At 40.9% G+C, this 19,155-nt stretch overlaps 1 protein-coding gene across 1 annotated transcript; it reads right to left on the bottom strand.

Annotated features, from left to right (window-relative positions):
* Window positions 1-132: 132 nt before the first annotated feature.
* Window positions 133-18,585, bottom strand: LOC116928295 (cholecystokinin receptor type A). The gene is made up of 6 exons (XM_045177875.1): window positions 17,511-18,585; window positions 15,182-15,399; window positions 4,201-4,277; window positions 3,861-3,984; window positions 3,112-3,261; window positions 133-1,191 (listed from the first exon to the last, which is right to left on the bottom strand). Exons 1-6 carry the CDS (start codon window positions 17,873-17,875, stop codon window positions 656-658), a joined length of 1,470 nt encoding a protein of 489 aa, XP_045033810.1. The 5' UTR covers window positions 17,876-18,585; the 3' UTR covers window positions 133-655.
* Window positions 18,586-19,155: the final 570 nt, after the last annotated feature.

Here is a 19,155-nt window from a genome sequence, read left to right as displayed (position 1 = left end):
GTTCACTTTCTCCGTCTAGACAATTTTCAGTGGAAGTGGAATCATATTTCTTGGAAGTAAACGACGCATCTCCAAGGTTAGGGTCTTGTTCATTTCACAAATAGTTTTCCGATAACGGAATGTACTTCAGGGTTTTGAATATGCGTATTTATTAGCAAAAGAATACAGACAATGAAATGAATAGATGTTTCTTTGCAAGATTGTATAGGAGAACAAAGCAGAGAAGAAAGAAAGAAAAATAGTGAGAAAAAGGAGAATCGTTGAGCTATTAACTGACCGGGTTATAGGATGTTTTATAATGTAAAACAACATTTATATATTTTTGATCGATTAAGACTGATCGACTGTGCCTAGGAGGATGAAGATCGTGATGGATCGTAATTAATCTTTGATTTGATTATGCTTGGGCAAGGAAGAAACAGTAAAAAATAGGGGGGAAAAAATCTGTTCTAAATAGAAACTCAGTCCTAAAGGTTGTACATTTGTATGCAACATCCCATTAGTTGGAAGTTGTTTTGAAGTTAAAACTTCTTTAAAGAAAAAAAATTACTCAATAAAACATTTGTAGGTCGAAAGGGGAAAGATCGTTTACCACAGACACCCTGGTGAATTCCGTTGATTAACTGCGGAGTAAACCGTTTTTCGATCGGATGTGCTAGACAGTCCCTACCGATCGCGAAAAATTTTCCACCTTGGAACATCCGAAGGCTTTGACAAACGCTCGACGAAAAGATGAACTCATGAAGCAATAAGTGATGGGGTTACAGCAACAGCTGGCCTGTGCCAACAGCTGCATAAGCGATATGCCCGTGTATCCCAGTCCTTCGTAAAGCGCTCGAGGAGCGAAGAAGGACATGGTGTTGACCACGTAGAGCGGCGTCCAGCAGATGAAAAACTCTAGGACGACGACGATTAGCATTTTGAGGACGCGTCTCTTAGTTTTCAAACAGTGCTCCGGATTACAGCGTCGAAGACTTGGCGTGGCGGGCAGGCCAGCTGTGCTACCAGACACGGTGGCTCTTTTGTTTCCGCGATAAATGCCAGCGCGTGACGTGGACGAGCCGTTTCCGTTGACGTTCACCGTGAGCGCGCTGGACGTGAGCCTCTCTGATTGGCTGATTGAATTCCTGTTGGCAGAAGTATTACGAGCGGTCACACTCATGGCTGCTTCGCTTTCCTCCCCTCCGCCTCCTGCAGACACCAGATAAACATTACATTGACGCGACTCAAATTAATACCACCCCACCCGTTCGATCGGATGATTAGAAGCACACGCTCACAATTGTAAATAGAAGCCAAGAGGCTTTATTGGTAGGCATCGATTCTTGTCAAGTATACTACGTATATATAGAACAAAAGGGCGATGGGTAGACTCATACGCGCTTTGGGTCGTTAAAAAAAAACAAAAACGGAATAACGAGGACTCAAAAGTTACGGTGACACAAAGCAATTTGCCTTTGGTTACCAGTGGTAGAATAATTTTTTTGTTTGTCTTTTTTACGGCAAAACAACTATACAATTCGGGTAGCTCGTGCTGCATCAACAAACATATCTAACCAGCATCACTTGAACGGAATTATTGACCTCGTCCAAACCAACATACTTCCCGGCCGTTTGAAATGCAATAAAACGATGTCCCATGTCTATCTTTTATTCGATATGTTGGTGGCTGGTTGTCGAATGGAATAAACGTAGCGCAGCAACTAGATTTCTAGAATTGATCTGACCCAGTCTGTTTGATGTTTCTTACCCGATAGGCTATTCAGAAGTGAGGTTGTACGATCATAAAACGAAATTTGTTTTCCTCGGTTGGCACAATATTTGGTAAGAGTAGCCTACGTTATTATCTGACAATGTACTTTTACACGATTCTGAGGTATAACTGAGTAATAAACATCAAATAAATCATCTCGTCGAATACTGTGCCAGTATAAGAGAAAAGGCCCTTCTATTCTATAAACTCAAAGAGCAACGGGTGGATACATGAGATATTACGCGGATGAGAATCGCATTGTACCGAGGCATTTCATCAAATTCGTCAGCCCTGAAAATAAACATCGCCACGCAAGTGGGCAATCGAACAAAGAGATTGAAATTTAGGCTACAGTCTATTGTTAATGGCAGGTCGGTAGATCTTTTCTGTTCCAGTTCGTTCCGCATTACACGAGATTATAGAACTCTAAGGCGTCAAATTCACTTGACGTGAATGAAATTCAGCTTGACGTAGGCGGAACAAAAGACTCGCGTAAAATCTATAGACCGCTGCTTTAGGTTTGTAGTTCATTGGGCTTCCATTCTTCTGGTCGTGATCAGCGTTGCAGGAAGGAAAAGAGTGATGCAAGACAATAGCGTTATTGACAGGCCAATATTAGTTGAATCGATTTATAGATCAATCTATTGGCAGGACAAAGTTCTTTCCGATAAAGAATGCGAAGAAAACAAGTGCAAAAAAAAAAAAAGGATAGTTATGGCGGAAAATTCTGCACGCAGCCAATATGGAGTAATTCGATTTCTCTCTTCTTCTCAAAGTTCACGTTCTCCAAGCCTTGTTCACGCGAACTTGATGTCGTTGCTTGCGTTTGCTATCAGCATCATTTATAGGATTTCTAAATCATTCTGAACGCGACGTGCAGTTTTCTTTTAGATTCTGATCACATCTGTTATGTGTGCACTTGCACAATTAAACGACATCCGACGTCAAAAACTGAATAAAACCTTTGCAATAAAGAAAACGAGGTTGTCGGAGTCTTTTTTCTGGCAGCTGCGCTTAAGAATCCGCACAAGTTATATACCGAACGACACAAAGGCCCACCACAATTGACTGGGGTATTCCGAACGAACGACACTGCCGACTATATACCAACCGACTCGAGCGGCATGATAATGACAATGGGCGCTCGTTATCCGCACACTTTATGCGAAGCGACGCTCCGGCTATGGAGCCTCCATCATTTTGTAGTTGTTTAAAATATTTGTAATCTTATAGACTGACGTCAAGTTGGGTAATAGGTAAAACGAGCTAACCAAGCGAATATTTTTTGTTGAAAAATAGGGGGGGATATTGGCTATAAATGATCCGTTACGGAACAGATGAGTTGTGCACGTAATTACCTTGATCGACTTTCCATAGATGGTTGACTATCATTCCGTACATGGCGACCATAAGAAACAACGGGATGATGAGCAGGATGACGTCAAGAAAGACGGTGAAGGTTTTCTCTAAGGTGTCGTCGGGCCAGACTTCGCGACATTTGCGGCGTCCTGCGGTTTTGCATACAAAAGACGGTGAATGTCGTGCCAGAAATCGAATCAGTGTTCCTCTCATTTTCACAGCGATGCTTGTATTCCTGTTTAAAATGCGAAACTTTTGGCATGCATGAGGAGTGGTTGATTTCCCTAAGCGCTGACGTTCAGTAAAAGTGGAATATTTCATAAAGGGGGTGTCCCTTTTTATCCCGCGTGAAAAGGAGGTGTAAACGAGACGCACCGCTTGATGCAAGTGTCACGCGCCTCACAGTTATCGCTTATAATTTGAATATTTTCATTTTGCTTATTTGCATGCTTTTATCGAAAAAAAAAAGGGGGTTTTGAGAATAGAAATGTAATTGGGATAGTCGAGCTCCTGGCAATCGAAAAATACCGTAGACGGCTATTTCCTCATAACAGCCAGTATATAATGTATTTCATTAATCATTCTATACTCTGCGCTCTGACGTGTTTCGCATCCGTGTCAAGTTTGCAATCCTACGGTACGTTTTTTGACGTAGAATTGACAAGCTCAAAACAGATAGGGAATGCAAGAAACGGGAATTTGTGACTGCCTGTTTAAGTATGCACACACACAAAAAAGAGAAACTTACCGTCGTTACCGACAGGCTTCAATTGCGACAGGACGGCCACAGGCGACATAATGGCCAGTGATCCGAGCCAGACGGCCAAGATGATGTATCTGGCGTGACTTCTCGTCTGCCATTTTCTTGAAGTCTGTTTTTAAAAAAAAATAATAAAAAAAAATAATTACGTTAATACTTTATTGCTTTAAAAAGCACTAATAAAAAAAAAAAAAAGAAAGAAAAGCAAACAGGAAAAACACAAATGCATTCAATGTCTTTTTTTTGGGGAGGTAAAAGCATTTTTTTTTTTCTTGTTCATTTCCTTCCAAGGACTTTATTTAATGCACAAGTCTAAAGCTTCACGTACCAGCGGATGACAAATGGCGTAGAAGCGTTCCACGGAGATTGCCACCAGCGTCCATCCGGACACACTGACAGAAACAGCTGGCAAGGAAAAGAAGAAAAAAGAAATGACAGAAAAAATCAATAATAAATCAATTGAATGAAATATATGAATGTAGGTAGAACACGTAACACACAATAGGGAATTAAGTAATAGAATACCCTTAACAGCGAATCCCCCGCAGATCTTGATATCGTCAAAGTTCACCTTAAAACATCCTTCGTGCGAACACACAGAGGACGTGGACTACATAACAGTGCATTTTCCATACGGCTGTATATAGGTCTATCTATTTATACAACATTTTGTTCTATATTCTGACGTCGACCTTCCCTAATGCTTGCTTGATATAGACGTGAGTGGAAGACAAAGATGATGGTCTAGTGTTTGGGCCAACATAATAGCTTTTCCGGCCAGTTCAGCCGCGCTCCAGGGAGAGCCTTTTGAAAATGGTTAGAAGACAAGAACCGCAGAAAGCGAGAGGGGGAATAAGAGTTTGCATCGATATATATATATATATATATTATATGTGTGTATAATAGGAGCGAGACAGCAAGAAAATCCTAGTATTGGCTTTTCCTACTCTTTGGTCTTTTGGAATGATTATCGCGGCTTGGCTAAACGGATTATTTGCTGAGCGGCCCGCCCTTCTACTAGGCTAACATACACCTCCTCGAGCCATCTCATCGTATAGAAAGAGATAGAAAACATTAATAAATTATTGTAAAAAAACAAAAAAGAATTCTTGATGTGCCAAGGGAAAGCAATTGGACGGATCATCATCGCTTTGCTGAGTGCGTCTCTAACATGTAAAAGGCGGACTCTCTCCATTATCGAGTGGCAATTTTCACCCTTTCCATATATAAGATTGTCTGACCACTCCCACGAGCATTTCAACCGAGATTATATTAGAGCAAGAGACCTCATAACAAACGGTTGCTAGTCAAGACATATGTTGAGATTCTATTTGAATGGAAAGTTCTGAACTGGGGGGAAATGGCCTTCCAGGTAGTCTATACAGTTAGACGTCCTAACAATAGCAAGTTCTTTGCACTATCCGTACGTCAAACGTCGACTAGCTATCTAGGTTTCTTTTCGCGAAGAACACGCAGTTACTCACGACAACAACCGATAGTGGGCGGAATGGAACTTCAAGTGCCTTGAATTTATTGGATAGAAAAACAGCAACAACAACAAAATAGCCCGCGTATAGGCTGAGTTTGTTTGTCCACAGTTGGATGATTATGCATGGTCGACAGGATAACGGCTATAGTCAACTGTTTTTTTTTTTTTAAAATATACCTCTAAAGAACAATTCGAGCTAATGGATTACACTCTCAAAAGATAATAACAAAAAACGATTCGGTTCTTCTTGGTTTGTTTTTCTATTGGCTTTTTTTTTAAAGAGGATATACGCGTTGACGACAAACACAATCGCCTTGATGAGTTTCAAGATGGGGGGGGGGGTACTTGTTATCTCTTCTCTTTACTGCGCTACCGTTCCTTGCGCTTGATATTAGAAGTGGAATTCGCTGTGTCACGAATAATTTCGTCGAGTAGACAATAAATCAACATTTTCCCAAGAGAGACAGTCTTCTACAGTACGTATTCAAGATAATTGATCGATTCGTCACTATTTGGCATCGTAAAACAAACTTCTATGTTATAGACTGATAGTACACTATCGGCAGATTGCCGTCAAGATAATTGAGTATGAAACTCTTTTCACGAGACATCCAGTTCTTTTTTTTTCCTTTCTGGACAATCCTCTTTGCCAAATTCGAAAAGATTCGATATGTTGCCGAATTTCTTTAAAGTCTGCAAAATAATCGAGTTGCAAAGGACATATCCATTGGCAATCTACTCGATTAAGTTTATAGCGTTTCACTCTTTTTCTTTCCGAAATCCTTCTTCTCCCGTCTTACTTTGATATCCCTGCTACAACTAAATCCGCTTGATACAATCATCCCTAACTTTACAGGCGACCATTTCGCCTGAACGTTGGTACGGAAATAAAAAAAAAAAGGCGTGAACGGGAATTTTGTTTGCGGACTATTCTCCTATTATTCTGGGATTTGTCCTTGACACGCTCCAGCTTTGGCAAACTACTGGCCCTTTAGTCTGTTTATTGCGCATTTAATAAAGTTTTACATGAGACCCTCACTTGTCGTCACATTCGTTCACCACACTCGTTTTGCTAGATTTAGAACAGATAATGTTTAATAGGTATCCTAATAAACAATGCAGCAGATCGTTTAGAAACCCCACTCTTAAATAAAAAGTAGCGCATCAATCAAACGTTTATCATTTTTACGTGGTTCAAACTTTAGCTTTTCTTTTTTTTTTTTCATCCAACAATCGCGATGATGTAGCCACTTAGCTTCTTTGGTTGGGTGCAGGGCTTTGGCTTCTAATGCAATCTGCGTGATTTGTCAACGTCACGCTCATGGATGGTCAACGCTGTTCAGATTTTGCGGAGAAACTACACACGGTAGTCTGGGTGATGTTTGAGGCAATAGTAGTGCAAGAAAGATGAGAAAAAAAAAAGGTCAGTATACCCGATGGGATATCCACAATTTCCTAGCACGGACCAGTGCAATTTGATACATCCCACGTGCGTCATTGCGTTTACGAATTCTGTTGTACGATTTCAGAGGGGCCAATATCGTGTGAATCTCGAGGAAAAACAATTTAGAAGACCGGAAGACTATTACTGAAAACCTTTAATAGACCTACGATTAAATGGACTGCCAATAAAACGGATATCAAAAGAAAAACACGCCATTGAAGTGTGTAAACGCAAGCCCTTATCTTTTTCTTTTTCGAGTGGTTCTATAGTATGGCACAAGCGTTTAGCATAAGACATGGCCAAGTTCGCTCAAACTTGACATTATTGATTTTCTTTCGCTTCTTCTCGAGAGATTCTCCGATTTAAGATTTTACAATGGAGAAGTCTTCAATCTCCTCTTTGATATTCATTCATGATTCTATCCATCATAGTCTTGTTCGATATACAAGACAGCGATACTTGTTCATGCAGAGGAAGTTGAGGATGAAAATATCCCATGATTTGTTTACATCTCCACATTCTTTTCCGACACCGGCGTCTCAAAGGAAGGTCTTTCAACTCAAAATAACCCGGCTCTTTAAAAAGGGTCTCCTTGTGTAGGCATCGCTATAAAATGATCCAACACTGTTGGTCGAACAGTTGCTAAAAGGAAAGGCAACTGGCGTCTTTCTTTTCAAAAAGAAAAGGGTAAAAATGTGTGGTGTACTATAAGAAAGATCAAAACAATGCCGGCCATCAGAGAAGAGAGACAGTGTGAGAGACATATCGAGAGCTGACGGACAAAGAAGTCGAGTGAGTCAATATTACTTATCGCCTTTTGTTCGAGTTTCTTTTCATGGTGATTTGACGTCATCTTTATGGTACACAACTCGATGATGTCGTAGACATAGTCGCAAGCGTTGGGTTAATTCTTATTAACGACGTCCAACAGCGCAACGATCAAGAGCGATAAGTCGAATGGTGAATCAACTGTGATGCTTTTGACGCTTGAAAATGACGGAATTCCACGCCAAATGTAAATCTTTTATGAAAACAGAAGAAATACGTAGTAAAATGTATCTGTTGACGATGAAAGGTTCAAGTGGTTTCGACCGCACGTTCGTAAAACCGAATAATTCAGGGTTTTTATGTTGAATCCGCATCTCCATCGTCCGCGTCTCATTTGACCTTTGTATTCGATCTATAGATTTCCTTTGGAAGTCATTACCGTAACCGACTTACGCTTGTCATATGGCGTTGTCGATATTATACTTGGCCTCAGTAACATTAGTTCCACTACAATGATCAAGAGGCCTGGAAGGTCGTGACACTGGCCAACGATCTTATAGAGTGGTCAGGTTTCTAGGCCTTGCCCACTCAAGACTTACTGTCATTTGCCCGTGAAAAGGAAAGAAAGAAAAGAAAAAGACGGAAGACCCAAAAGTGGATCTCTATGTCGATCTAGTTAAGGAAAAATAAGAACGAAGCACTGTAGATTGAGTGTGCTGACTACTAAAAGGAAGGAAGCTGGGCGACACGTCTGGTGGGAAATTACGCTTGCCAAGGATGGACAACGATCGGTCACGGAGACCTACGTCTCTACAAATATTAGTATACTAGGCAATCAAAAAAGAAAGTCGGCCTGTTTTTCCTTGCCATCCAAGTTGTCTATTGTCAGCAGATGAGTCGTGGAATAATAAACTCGTACTGCGGCTGATTGGATCGATGAGTTTTCCCTGTCTATTGCGGCATATCCGCCTTTCAGACTTGTTCTCGGAAAGAATTAAGGAGAATTGAGATTATAGTAATCTATAGATCCTTGTATCTAAAAATAAAATGCATTATTTTTGGCATTGTATTCGTCTTGCCCCCCAGGATCGATTACGCCATCATGTATTTAACAGGTGACATTGAAATGATATGTGTAAAAACTGTCTGCGCTGAAGTATAGCCAAGTCTTCTTAAGTTTTTGAAGAATTAGAGGATCACGTTTGAACATGCACCGACAAGGTCGAACACGGTACGCGGTAATTTCACCTTCTATTGCTGGAATTCCGCAAGATAATTTTGCTTTCAAAATCCAAGTGGACATCACTTTGCGCAAAGAGGAAAGTTGTCACACACGAGACTCCGCTAGAGGTTAAAAATTCAAGAGCTCGCTATCCTTGGCTAATACGAAAATCAACCCATTTTCAACTAAAAAAACGATCCGAAACTAATTACACCCAGCGTTAGATATTAAAACGCCGTCGTGAATGGACGTTGTGTTCCCCTTTTCAAATGTCTCGGCAACGATGAAAGCGAGGAGTCACGGCATTCCACGGTTCGTTGAAAGATTGAGTTAGGCTACATCATTGAAAGTAGAACCTCTTCCTTGTTCTTGTTGGCTATTTATATACGCAGACTAACGAAATCCCCCACGCGCGCGCCGCGTATTATACGTAACGTATCACGAACGCGGAAACCACTCTCGTTCTGCTTCAGGCTCTTTATTCTCCTATTTTTTTTTACTAATAGACGGCCATGTCCATCTTGGGGTAAAGTCGATCGTAGATAAATGCAGACATCAGGTCGTCCTGCCCTCGCCTCTGCAAAAGCCCAGTCTTGTTTCTGCAGTGCGGAATGAGGACGCTCCATCGTTCTGCCTTCGTGATTGCAAGTTCCTTTTAAGTTCTCAAGTGTCCGAGGGTTCCCGGGTACGGGTTGACAGTTATACTTGCAAATGTTATGAACATGTCTGGGCAACAGCGCGTGACTATTTAGGTGATTACTAGGTATTTTGCTCGTTAAGTGGAGTTAACCAAAGTCTTTTTCGACCACACGGCTTGTCCACTTTGTGCTGTTTTCACAGGTTAACATGAAGCTAATCTTTATCGGATCCTGCTAAAAGATCAAAGGCTCAGTCGTCATGAAATTAGGCCGTTGCTATGCAACTCACGACGAACAGAAACAAAGAAATGTTGATGTGTGTGGTATTTTAAAGAAAAGGCATTTCGAAAAAATAAAATAGGGCAAAAGAAGTCGGAACTATATATTTTATACCAACAGTTGACGTCTGTATAGCCAAACTGATGCTATAAAATTATTCCAGACGTGTTATATAGCATACATTTGTATTTGATGAATTCACACATCGTAATAATTTCACGACGATCGTCCACGTGGAGTCGGAACCCGAGCATTATTTTTTTTTTCAAATTCTATATCCATATTGAATCTACTCTCTTAAAAAAAAAAGACTTTGGAATCACTGCAAACGCAAAAATCAAACTTCTAGAAGTCACCAAATGTCAAACATTTTCCCGTTCAGCCATGCAAACTCTTGCGGAACTTGATGTAATATTAATTGATCCTCCATACATCCGACGGATGAATGATAGGCTTACGACCCTATATAGACGGACGCTTCAAACACTCGGCATTTGAAACCTTTACTTATTTATAGCAACGTAGACATGTTTGTACACTTCTCCGCCCATCGAAAAAAGCGCCTTTTTTCGATTCGCCTTCGTCGTCGGTTTTATTCTTGTTTTCAGATATCGGTATAGGCTGGCGGATTGAAGTTGTGCCAAGTGCTTTGCCGATGACACATCCTCCCCCATCCAAAAGACGTTGGGAAATGGGACGTATGCCGGATCAAACAAAACCCTCCTGTCTGTCATTCCTTGACACCGACGCGTGTAATGCTGAAAAATAAATTCTTTAAATTCAGACTGAAGGAAATCTGCGCCAAAATCAGATCCGATTCGGCAAACAATCTACGCACAAGTGTCAGCACTTTCCGGTTTGCAGAAAACAACAACAAAAAAATTGGATCCTCTGACAAGCTGCTAACTGACTCTAATCTCGCAGAGCACGCGACACCGTGACAAGGTTCAATGCCATGTTCATTTCTTTGGCTTGGAGTCACTCTTTTTATCAGTTGGAGCAGCGACATTTCAGCTTCTTTCTAACGGGTATAAATGTGAAATCACATCGTAGACGGAATTGCGATAGCCGCAAACTTCTTGTCGGCGTGATTGTTCTGCCGAACAATCGTGAGTCAGCTCCTCTGATTACAAGATAATGCTCAAATAAAGTACCCCGATGAAAACCAAATGCAATTTCCTACAAGTCAAATGAACTTTACAATTGACTTTCATTCGCATTTGATCTTTTTTTTGTTGAAGATTTTCAAATGGCAAATAAAATTCAAAAGTGGAGATGAAGAAGAAAACAAAGAACGTGCTTCGCTATTTTATACAAGTACCTCGCTCTTATGTTGACTCTCGTGTTGAACGTCAATGTTCTCAAACATCTGATTCTATAATATCGCCCAACTCTTTATTTCCAGCCTTTTGGCCTCGCCCTTTATTTGTTCTTTAAAGCATTTCCCTCCACCCTGAGTGCAGCGATGCTCAAAAACGGTTGCCATTTCTTCTTCGATCGTCCCTTTCCTATGTACCGAAATTCAAGTTCATGCCGAAAAAAATATTTAAAAAGAAAAAGAAAAGGGAAATGATGTTTGAATGGCAAAAGAACTGTCAGCGCCGGCAGCTGTGTTGACAGTCCGTTCGGGGCGTCGAGTGCCATTGAGTTTTCGAGAAAAGAGAACTCTATGCTATCGTCGGAGGAAGTCGAGCAAATTTCACGGCAATTCGAGTTCATTTGGCGCTTCAATCGGATCGATAGTTTATCTTCCTTAAATAAGAAGTCAAAGAAGAGAGCGAAAATTAAAAGGAAAAAAAATAATAATAGGAAATCCCGTGTACCGTAGCAAATGATTTGCCAAGCAGGAAATAAGAATAGGGGGCGTGTGCAATCGTTTTTAACGTCAATCGTCTTAGACGTTAAAGACTGTTCAAATAATACCCCAGTCGATGATTGCGAGACTCTTTTGCCCCGATGTTTTATTCTTCATTCCGGCAAACGTCAACGAGTCTACAATTTCAACGAACGTACAGAAACAAAAGCGAGAAATCTCCATTATCCTTTAATGCTGAAAGTTCACAGACTTCAATCTCGTTCGGAGAGAGAACGGCGGGGAAAATTCAAACGAAGCTGCGATGAGCAACTGGAAATAGACGTTTGACTTATTTGCATCATCCGTAATCTCCGCCAGTCCTCTTTCTTCGTTTTTCCCTATTAATTTTTCATTGAAAATCAACCAAGCAAAAAGCTGCACCGGGTGATGATGAATGCAGACCACATAAGAATAAACACAGCCCTCCTCATCTTTCTAAATGTCGGCAACGCAGCCGTTCCCCCCCCCCCACCCAAAAACAAAAAAGAAAATTGAAAATTCTTGGCTAGAGCAACGCCAGAATATCTATTACGGTCTACCGTTGTATTTTCAGTTCTCTTAGAAAGATCTATATATCGATCTCGCAAATGTTGCGTCTTACGTGGATTGTTTTCTTTCTTTTTCTTTTTTTATTCTTACTTTAAAGCAATAACTGCGACCGATGTTTATTGAAGGAACCCAAGCATATGTTTGTTTCTTTTATTATTATTATTTTTTTGTTCTTTCTCTCTCTCTGCCGGTTTCCTGTTCATCTCGTAGGTTTCCCTCATACCTCGTAAACGTCGTAAACGTAACACGAGGAAAATAAAAAACTCGAACAAACTTAAGCAGACGCTAACAAGACGAAAACAAATCAAACCGGATACAAGAAAGAGACTCATCATCGTTCACGGACTAGAGTTTTTTCTTTTCTTTAGTTTTTTTTTTTGTTTTAACAGTGGCCATGATAGCGTAAGCGTCCATTGGTCCAGATAACTCAAACCCTCCTTTTTCTTATTACTGAACCTTAACACACGAGTGTTTGGACTCCTTCCGTCTGCTGGCGTTGGCACGGAGAAGATGGATCGTCCCCCCCCTCTTTTTTTCTCCCATTGATCTGGCATTATGGTACATCTACTCTTTTTTCTTATTTTTTCTGGAGGGGTATATGTTATATCAGCTTGGTAGTTTCGATGCCAGTTCAATAGGAAATAATGTTAGCATCGTTTTGTCCATGGTTTCCCCCTGAGCATTTATGTATCCCCCCCCCCCTCCTTTTTTAAAAAAAACCCACCGAACGGCCGGTCTACCTTCTCACCATGGAGATATGGGTATAGGTGCACTTCGCTGATAAATCCCGTTGCCGTGCAACGATCTTTAACGGCAGGGTTGACTAAACCCTTTTCCTTGCCCACCCTTTACTGCCACTCAAGTAACGAAAGGTGAAGATTTACTACACATCATTTTGGTAGCACCTTTTTTTTTTTTTTCAGTCCCACAAAATGCTAACCTTTTTACTACACATACTTTATCCCTTCCAGCCCGCCTTTTTATTTATTTCAACTCGTTATGTTTGTTGGTTTTCTTCTTTCCCCTCATGAAAGCCAATCAAAGATCGTATACGGCATGGAGTAGTGCCTTTTTTTTTTTTTTTAGATTGAATCAAAAGTTAAAATACATACGCTTCGTTGCGTCGCAAGAAACTGCTGTGCTAAAAACGTAGACGGAACGGCCACGCTGGACAGTTCATTCTATGCGGGTCTAAAGTTATGTGCTATCTAGCATATCAAAACGACTCTTGGCCAGATTTTCGAATTTTTGTTTTTGGCTTTGTCCGTCATCGGTTCGAGTTAAAATAAAAAGATCGCGATGCTAGGAATATGTAAATTCTATTTTTTTGGAAAATCCGAAAGACGCGCTACAGATGGCAAGAGAAATGTTTGCTATTCGGCTTTCTCTCCTCGCTGATTCGAGTTTCAATATCAGAAACGATCGATTTGCACGCAGACTTGAAAAAATAAGAAACGAAACACAAAAGGGCATCCCAGCCTTTCCTGGTGGTGGGAACTTGAAGTGATTCGGCGAACACATCAGTTAACCGGGAATGGATGAAACGCAAACAAACATCGAAAAAAGAAACGGCTCAAGATTAAAAGGCCTGCGCCGTTTAATAAGAATAACGAGACGATTTGAAAAGGAATGAAACAGAAAAAATACGCGTGTTTTGGGTTTCGTTTTTCATCTATCGTTTCTCAATGTCGCCGTGTTTAGAATGCCAGAGAAATCATCCGTCTCTTGAGTAACACATAGGCGGTTCCTTTCCCAAATAATGCTATACACGTTTTTATTAGAATGCCTCGTTTATTCTCGACAAACGAATTAAAGGTTATTTTTCTTTTTCTTCTTCTTTAGTTTGGATCCCTGTTCGTTTGATTTGCACATTGAAAGATGTTTGGGCAGACGCGAATGCGCATATCTAGTGAATATATATCGTTGACGTTAATCAGAGTAACAGCTTTTGGACGTGTTTCGCCATCGCCCTTTTGTTCTTCCTTCAACTATTTCTCCTCCGCTCAATTTAGCAAATACTTCCATTTCATTAGTATCAAGTACCCCTAACGGTACTTGTATTTAAAGATTTGAAAACAAAACCAAAAAGACATTCAAACGACTCGTACATATGTATAGCCGAACGTAAGAAACAGCAAATACCTGGCTACTGTACCAATCATTAACTTGATTAAAAAACGATGTGATGATTAAACAAGAATTCAATAAACGTCATCGGACTCGTGAAGAACCAGAAAAAGAAAAACCATCAGCACGGACGTAATCTCATCGATCACGTAATTGAGTAGGGAGAAAAAGAATAGAGGAAAGAGTGTGCGCGATCAGCTTTAAAAGAGATATGGCCAGTATTTTTGGGTGACCCCTTTCGGTACCGACACTTGATCGTGTCAGAGATGAATGACGGGATTCCTTCGAGTAGAGCTGATGGAGCTCTCGTGTTTTTTCTTACCCGGCCCTCATCTGAACGCGCGCGGCTAACGGGAAATGGCTGCGTATAGGATATATACTTAATATAGATGGTATACTATACGTTGCTGTGCGAGTTGTACCCCCCTCTGTTTATTCTTGATCTCTTTCGGTCTCCGTGTACTAGGTCAGCAGCATTTGCCTGACAGTTTTCATTCCTCGCCATCTGCTTCCGTTGGGGCGCCCACATCTCGTGCCAAGGAATGTCCCCGTCTACGATCTCCCCGATGCGTGTTTTCAGTTTTATACGTACATTTTCGTCAGACTCTTGTTTCAAAAATTGTTTCCATTTTTTATTTTCCTCTATGAAACTCTTGTAGCGCGTAAAGGGATATCGGCGAGCCGACGTTCCAAACGTCAAGCATTTTTTCGATCGATTCAACAGACCGTAGACAGTGCACGAGGCTGTTTCTGGCATCGGGCATCACTGGACTTGGCTTACGTACGCCTTCTTTGATTGTACAATAGTCTGACGATGATTGTGATGCCAAGAAAAAAGGATCCATAGCAACTAAAGTGATAGAAGCCCCCCCCCCGTAAACCTCATTGGGATATAGCAATTGTTTAAGACGTGGTTCGATCATTGAAAAGAAACTTACCTTGAAAGAAGGAGATGAGTCGGCAAAAGACGTCGCCGAAGATGAAGTCTCTGAGCAACTGGCCGATCAGCGTGAACGGCATGCAGAAAACGCCGAGCAGCAGGTCCGAGATGGCCAGATTGAGTAGAAACATGTTGGTAACGGTACGCATCCGCGTGTTTTGCAGGATGGTCAAAATCACCAGGACGTTGCCCGTGATGCCCAGCAGGAAAATGATGCTACGTAATCGAGACGGCGCCACCGAGACAACCCGAAAAAGAAAGAATAAAAAAAAAGACACGTGCAAAGATTAGATCAAATGATGGAACGAAGGTGAATTAAAGGACAACATCAATGTTAAACGATCACGTGATATTCAAATTACAACCATTCATGGCGAGTAGAACGGTTCTTATTCTTTTCTTTATCGAAGCGTGAAACGATCCGACCCCGGGCGGAGGAGCCCATCTATGGAAGACGCCGTGAGCGATAGAAACGCATATGTACTACGGCGGACCTATTTTGAAAAGCCTTTTAACACAAGGACTCTTGTCGAAAGTTTGCCCCCATTTTTTTTTCCCCCCCCTGATGTAGCCTGTCAAAAATGGTGCGAAAGATGGTGAAATAAATGGAGAGAGTTCGATCATGGCGTTTTTTTTTTCATCGCTATTCAAATTGAGCTGACCACCGATAAAAAGCTGAATGATGGAATATGTAATCGCTTGAGAGGGAATGCACAAAAAAAGGAGGGGGGGAAATGGGAATTCGTATTTTAAAAGGATTTATTATTTGATTTCCTATCGGGGCTTTGTGCGTGAGCTTATAAATGTCCCTTTAAAAAAAAAAAATCCACAGAACAAATTCCTTGCATTTCGATTTGAATGCAATCAATTTTCTATTGAATATCTCTCAACTATTCAATAAAAAAAAAATAATTCGAATGGGAGGAACAACAACTGTCATCGGCTCTTTTTCTATACGTCCAAACGTCAATTATGAAAGAGAAATTTTGCATGTGACCTTGTCAATAAAAGACGCTGCCGGGTATCAGCCGGATCACGGTTACGCAACTCAGAGAGCATCGTTCAATAATTAAGCCCAACTCAATAAGCAACAACATTTCGCAAGAAGTCAAGCTTACGGGGAACAGAATTATTTTTCTTTTTTTTTTTGTTAGATAAGAAGGCATCAGATTAAGCCTGTCTGATGGAAAATTCACTAATAGCCTTTGACTGGGCAAAGGCTTTTTGCCGGCAACTAGAAAATTCAACAACGAAATGTTTTAAAAAGCCAAGTGCTAAAGCTCGCTGAGCTTCTTACAGTGTTCTTCGTGCAATAATGTATTCCTATATAGACTTGTGCTTAAGATGTTTGGCAAAGGGCAAACGACTAGTTAAACAAAAGTGGACCATTAAAACAGAAGTGAAACATGCGATTTGAAATGTAGCGGAATGCTGGCCGCTTGTTTGTCACTTAAATTTTTGATAAAAGTTTACCGCGGGGGGGTTATACGCAGTTAATGAGAGAAATTTCAGCTGCGGCAATTTGTCACGCGTTTGTCTTGAATTGATTATGCAAAATGCAATTCGCCTTAGCTGCCAAAATTAAATGGAACAAAACAGAAAAAAACGGGTAAAGAAATGTAACGTGGAGTTTAATATTAGACTTCGGTACAAAATGGAAGCATCAATGACCCTGCCTCGATTACGGACGCAACAAAGAGTCAATAAAAATTGCGTAATATTCTGTTTTCATGTCATCGCTATTCCCACGCTTTTTCACGGGAATCTCTTGAGGGATGACTTTCAAATTCAGTTTTCACGATCAAATTTTAATCTTTCTACTTTTTTTTAAAGCATCTGACATTTATTCCTGTCCCCCCCCCCTACCTTTGAATTAATCCCAACACAAGTGCAAGATATTCCCACTTGTTTTTGAATTGATTTGTAACGCGGAACGCTACTGAAAATGTTAAAAATCAGGCCATAAAAATCGAAGATGACATTTGATCAACAGCCTCTCCGCTGCAACTGACGACATAGTTTTCTTTTTAAAGTGGGCTAAAAAAAATATATATATATTAGACATTCTGATTGGCCAATATGCCTGTTGACAACAAACTCAAGAACTACATCTAAAAATAAAAAGAGGGAAAAGTCAATTGGCACTCGCAAAATAAGGTAAAAAAAAACAAAGATCTTTCCGGCCCGTGTGGATATTACAAGGGCGGACAGGGGTGACGGCCAACAAGTTTTGACTTGTCACCAACTCTTTCTCGATTTATTAATTGCTATCACATCGAACCCGCCCCGAAGTTGTGGGGTATACGTAACACGAGAAAAGCGCAGACCTGTAGAGAGGGATGCGTAGTTTGCCAGCCTCCCAAATCCAGTCGGCTGTGCTGCTGTTAATGACCGTATCAACTGCCGATGCATTCAAGATGGATGACGAATCGGAGACGGTCGGAAAGTGACCGCTAAAGTTGAGCCAAAAACTGGCCGGGTCGAGCGCGATGGCTGACGATCCGTCAAGTCCGCCGACAAAGTTGGCAAACGGATCTTCGATAGCGTCGACGACGTCAGCGACGCCACTCCAGTTGAAGCTATTGACATACTGCAGAAAGTCAGCGTAGTCCTTGGCGTCAATCATAGGACGGTTAACGTCTTCGTCCAACCGGCCATCGCTAACCGTTGTTGAATTATCTAGCAGCAACATCGTCGCTCGTTAGCGAGCCAATAGGACAACTTGACCTCCTCGTACCCAAGTTCTTCCGTTTGGATAATCAATTGCGATCAAAAGAATTTTTTTTTTTTTTAATCTTCTATTTCAAAATGGCTCTTTGCTCATGATATCACTTTTCGATTTTCTTTTGTTTTCTTTGGCTCTTGTCGTCTACAAAGATCACCACTATAGGGACGCACACGCACGTAGACACGCAATTCCACCCTCGTTTTGCCTTCTTTTTCTTTTTCGTCGATCGGCACGCACCAACACAATAGCGTAATAATTAAGCACTCGTCTTTTGTGTAGATTGAAATTAATCGATGTGACGTAAGCTTTTTTCAGTAGAGGCTTCCCTTTTATTTTTTTGGACTTGATGAAAATGTTTTGAAGCAAAAGAGTTTGTTTACTTTTTTATTGTCTAAAGAGCGGCAATCACTTGATGTTGGACAAGTGGATCTTCATCAAAACTTTTCTCACGTGATCAAAGAAAAAGTTGGGAGAAAAAAAAGGGGGAGGGCAACGCACAAAACATCTCACAAACGACCTTAAAAGTCGGCCTGATTTGTTGGATACTTGTTTCTACTATTTCCCAAAGTTTTGATGGAAAGGTCTCGGAGAAAAAAAAACAAACAAACAAACAAACTACAGATCAGAATAACGGTGATGTTTATGTCTCCTCCGACAACGTAAGACTAAGATTGGAACACTCTTGTTGGTCCAACGGTGACAAGATCCACGCGCTCCGCCCCTTTTCGGCGCGCACGTGAACAACGTTTCTCTTTTGCGGAGGAACGCAAGCTCGCAATGCTGTACACACAAGTGCAAAAGCAGTTTGAAGTTGAAAACAAAAGAGAAATTCAGAGAGCAACATCATTTTCTCGCGATTTCTATGGTCTGTTTTTATCCCCCCTATTTATTGATGAATTACAGTGTAATTCCTTTTTCCTATATACTGAAGGGGTGGATGGCATTGTGATCTTTTGCTTTTTTTTACACAGCGCATGCGCCAGCATCATCGGAATAGAGGAGAATCATCAAACTGGAAACTTTCTCTTACACGGTGTATAAAACATCGATGATTATAAATTACTTGCTCGTGCAGTGATTGCCTATTTTGGCCCGGAAAAAAAAGTAATGCGATGAGGAAAACGAAGAGCAACACAGCGCCATGGATGGCAAACATTATTATTCTTATTTTTTTTTCCAATTAAAAAACTTGACAGTGCCTATCCATATATTTTCAGTCGGCCCCATTTAAGTTTTTAGGTCAT

Source organism: Daphnia magna, linkage group LG8, assembly GCF_020631705.1.
Source record: "Daphnia magna isolate NIES linkage group LG8, ASM2063170v1.1, whole genome shotgun sequence".
Lineage (NCBI taxonomy): Eukaryota > Metazoa > Arthropoda > Branchiopoda > Diplostraca > Daphniidae > Daphnia > Daphnia magna.
Note: the sequence above shows the minus strand (reverse complement) of the source record. Positions and strands in the feature narration are given on the sequence as shown.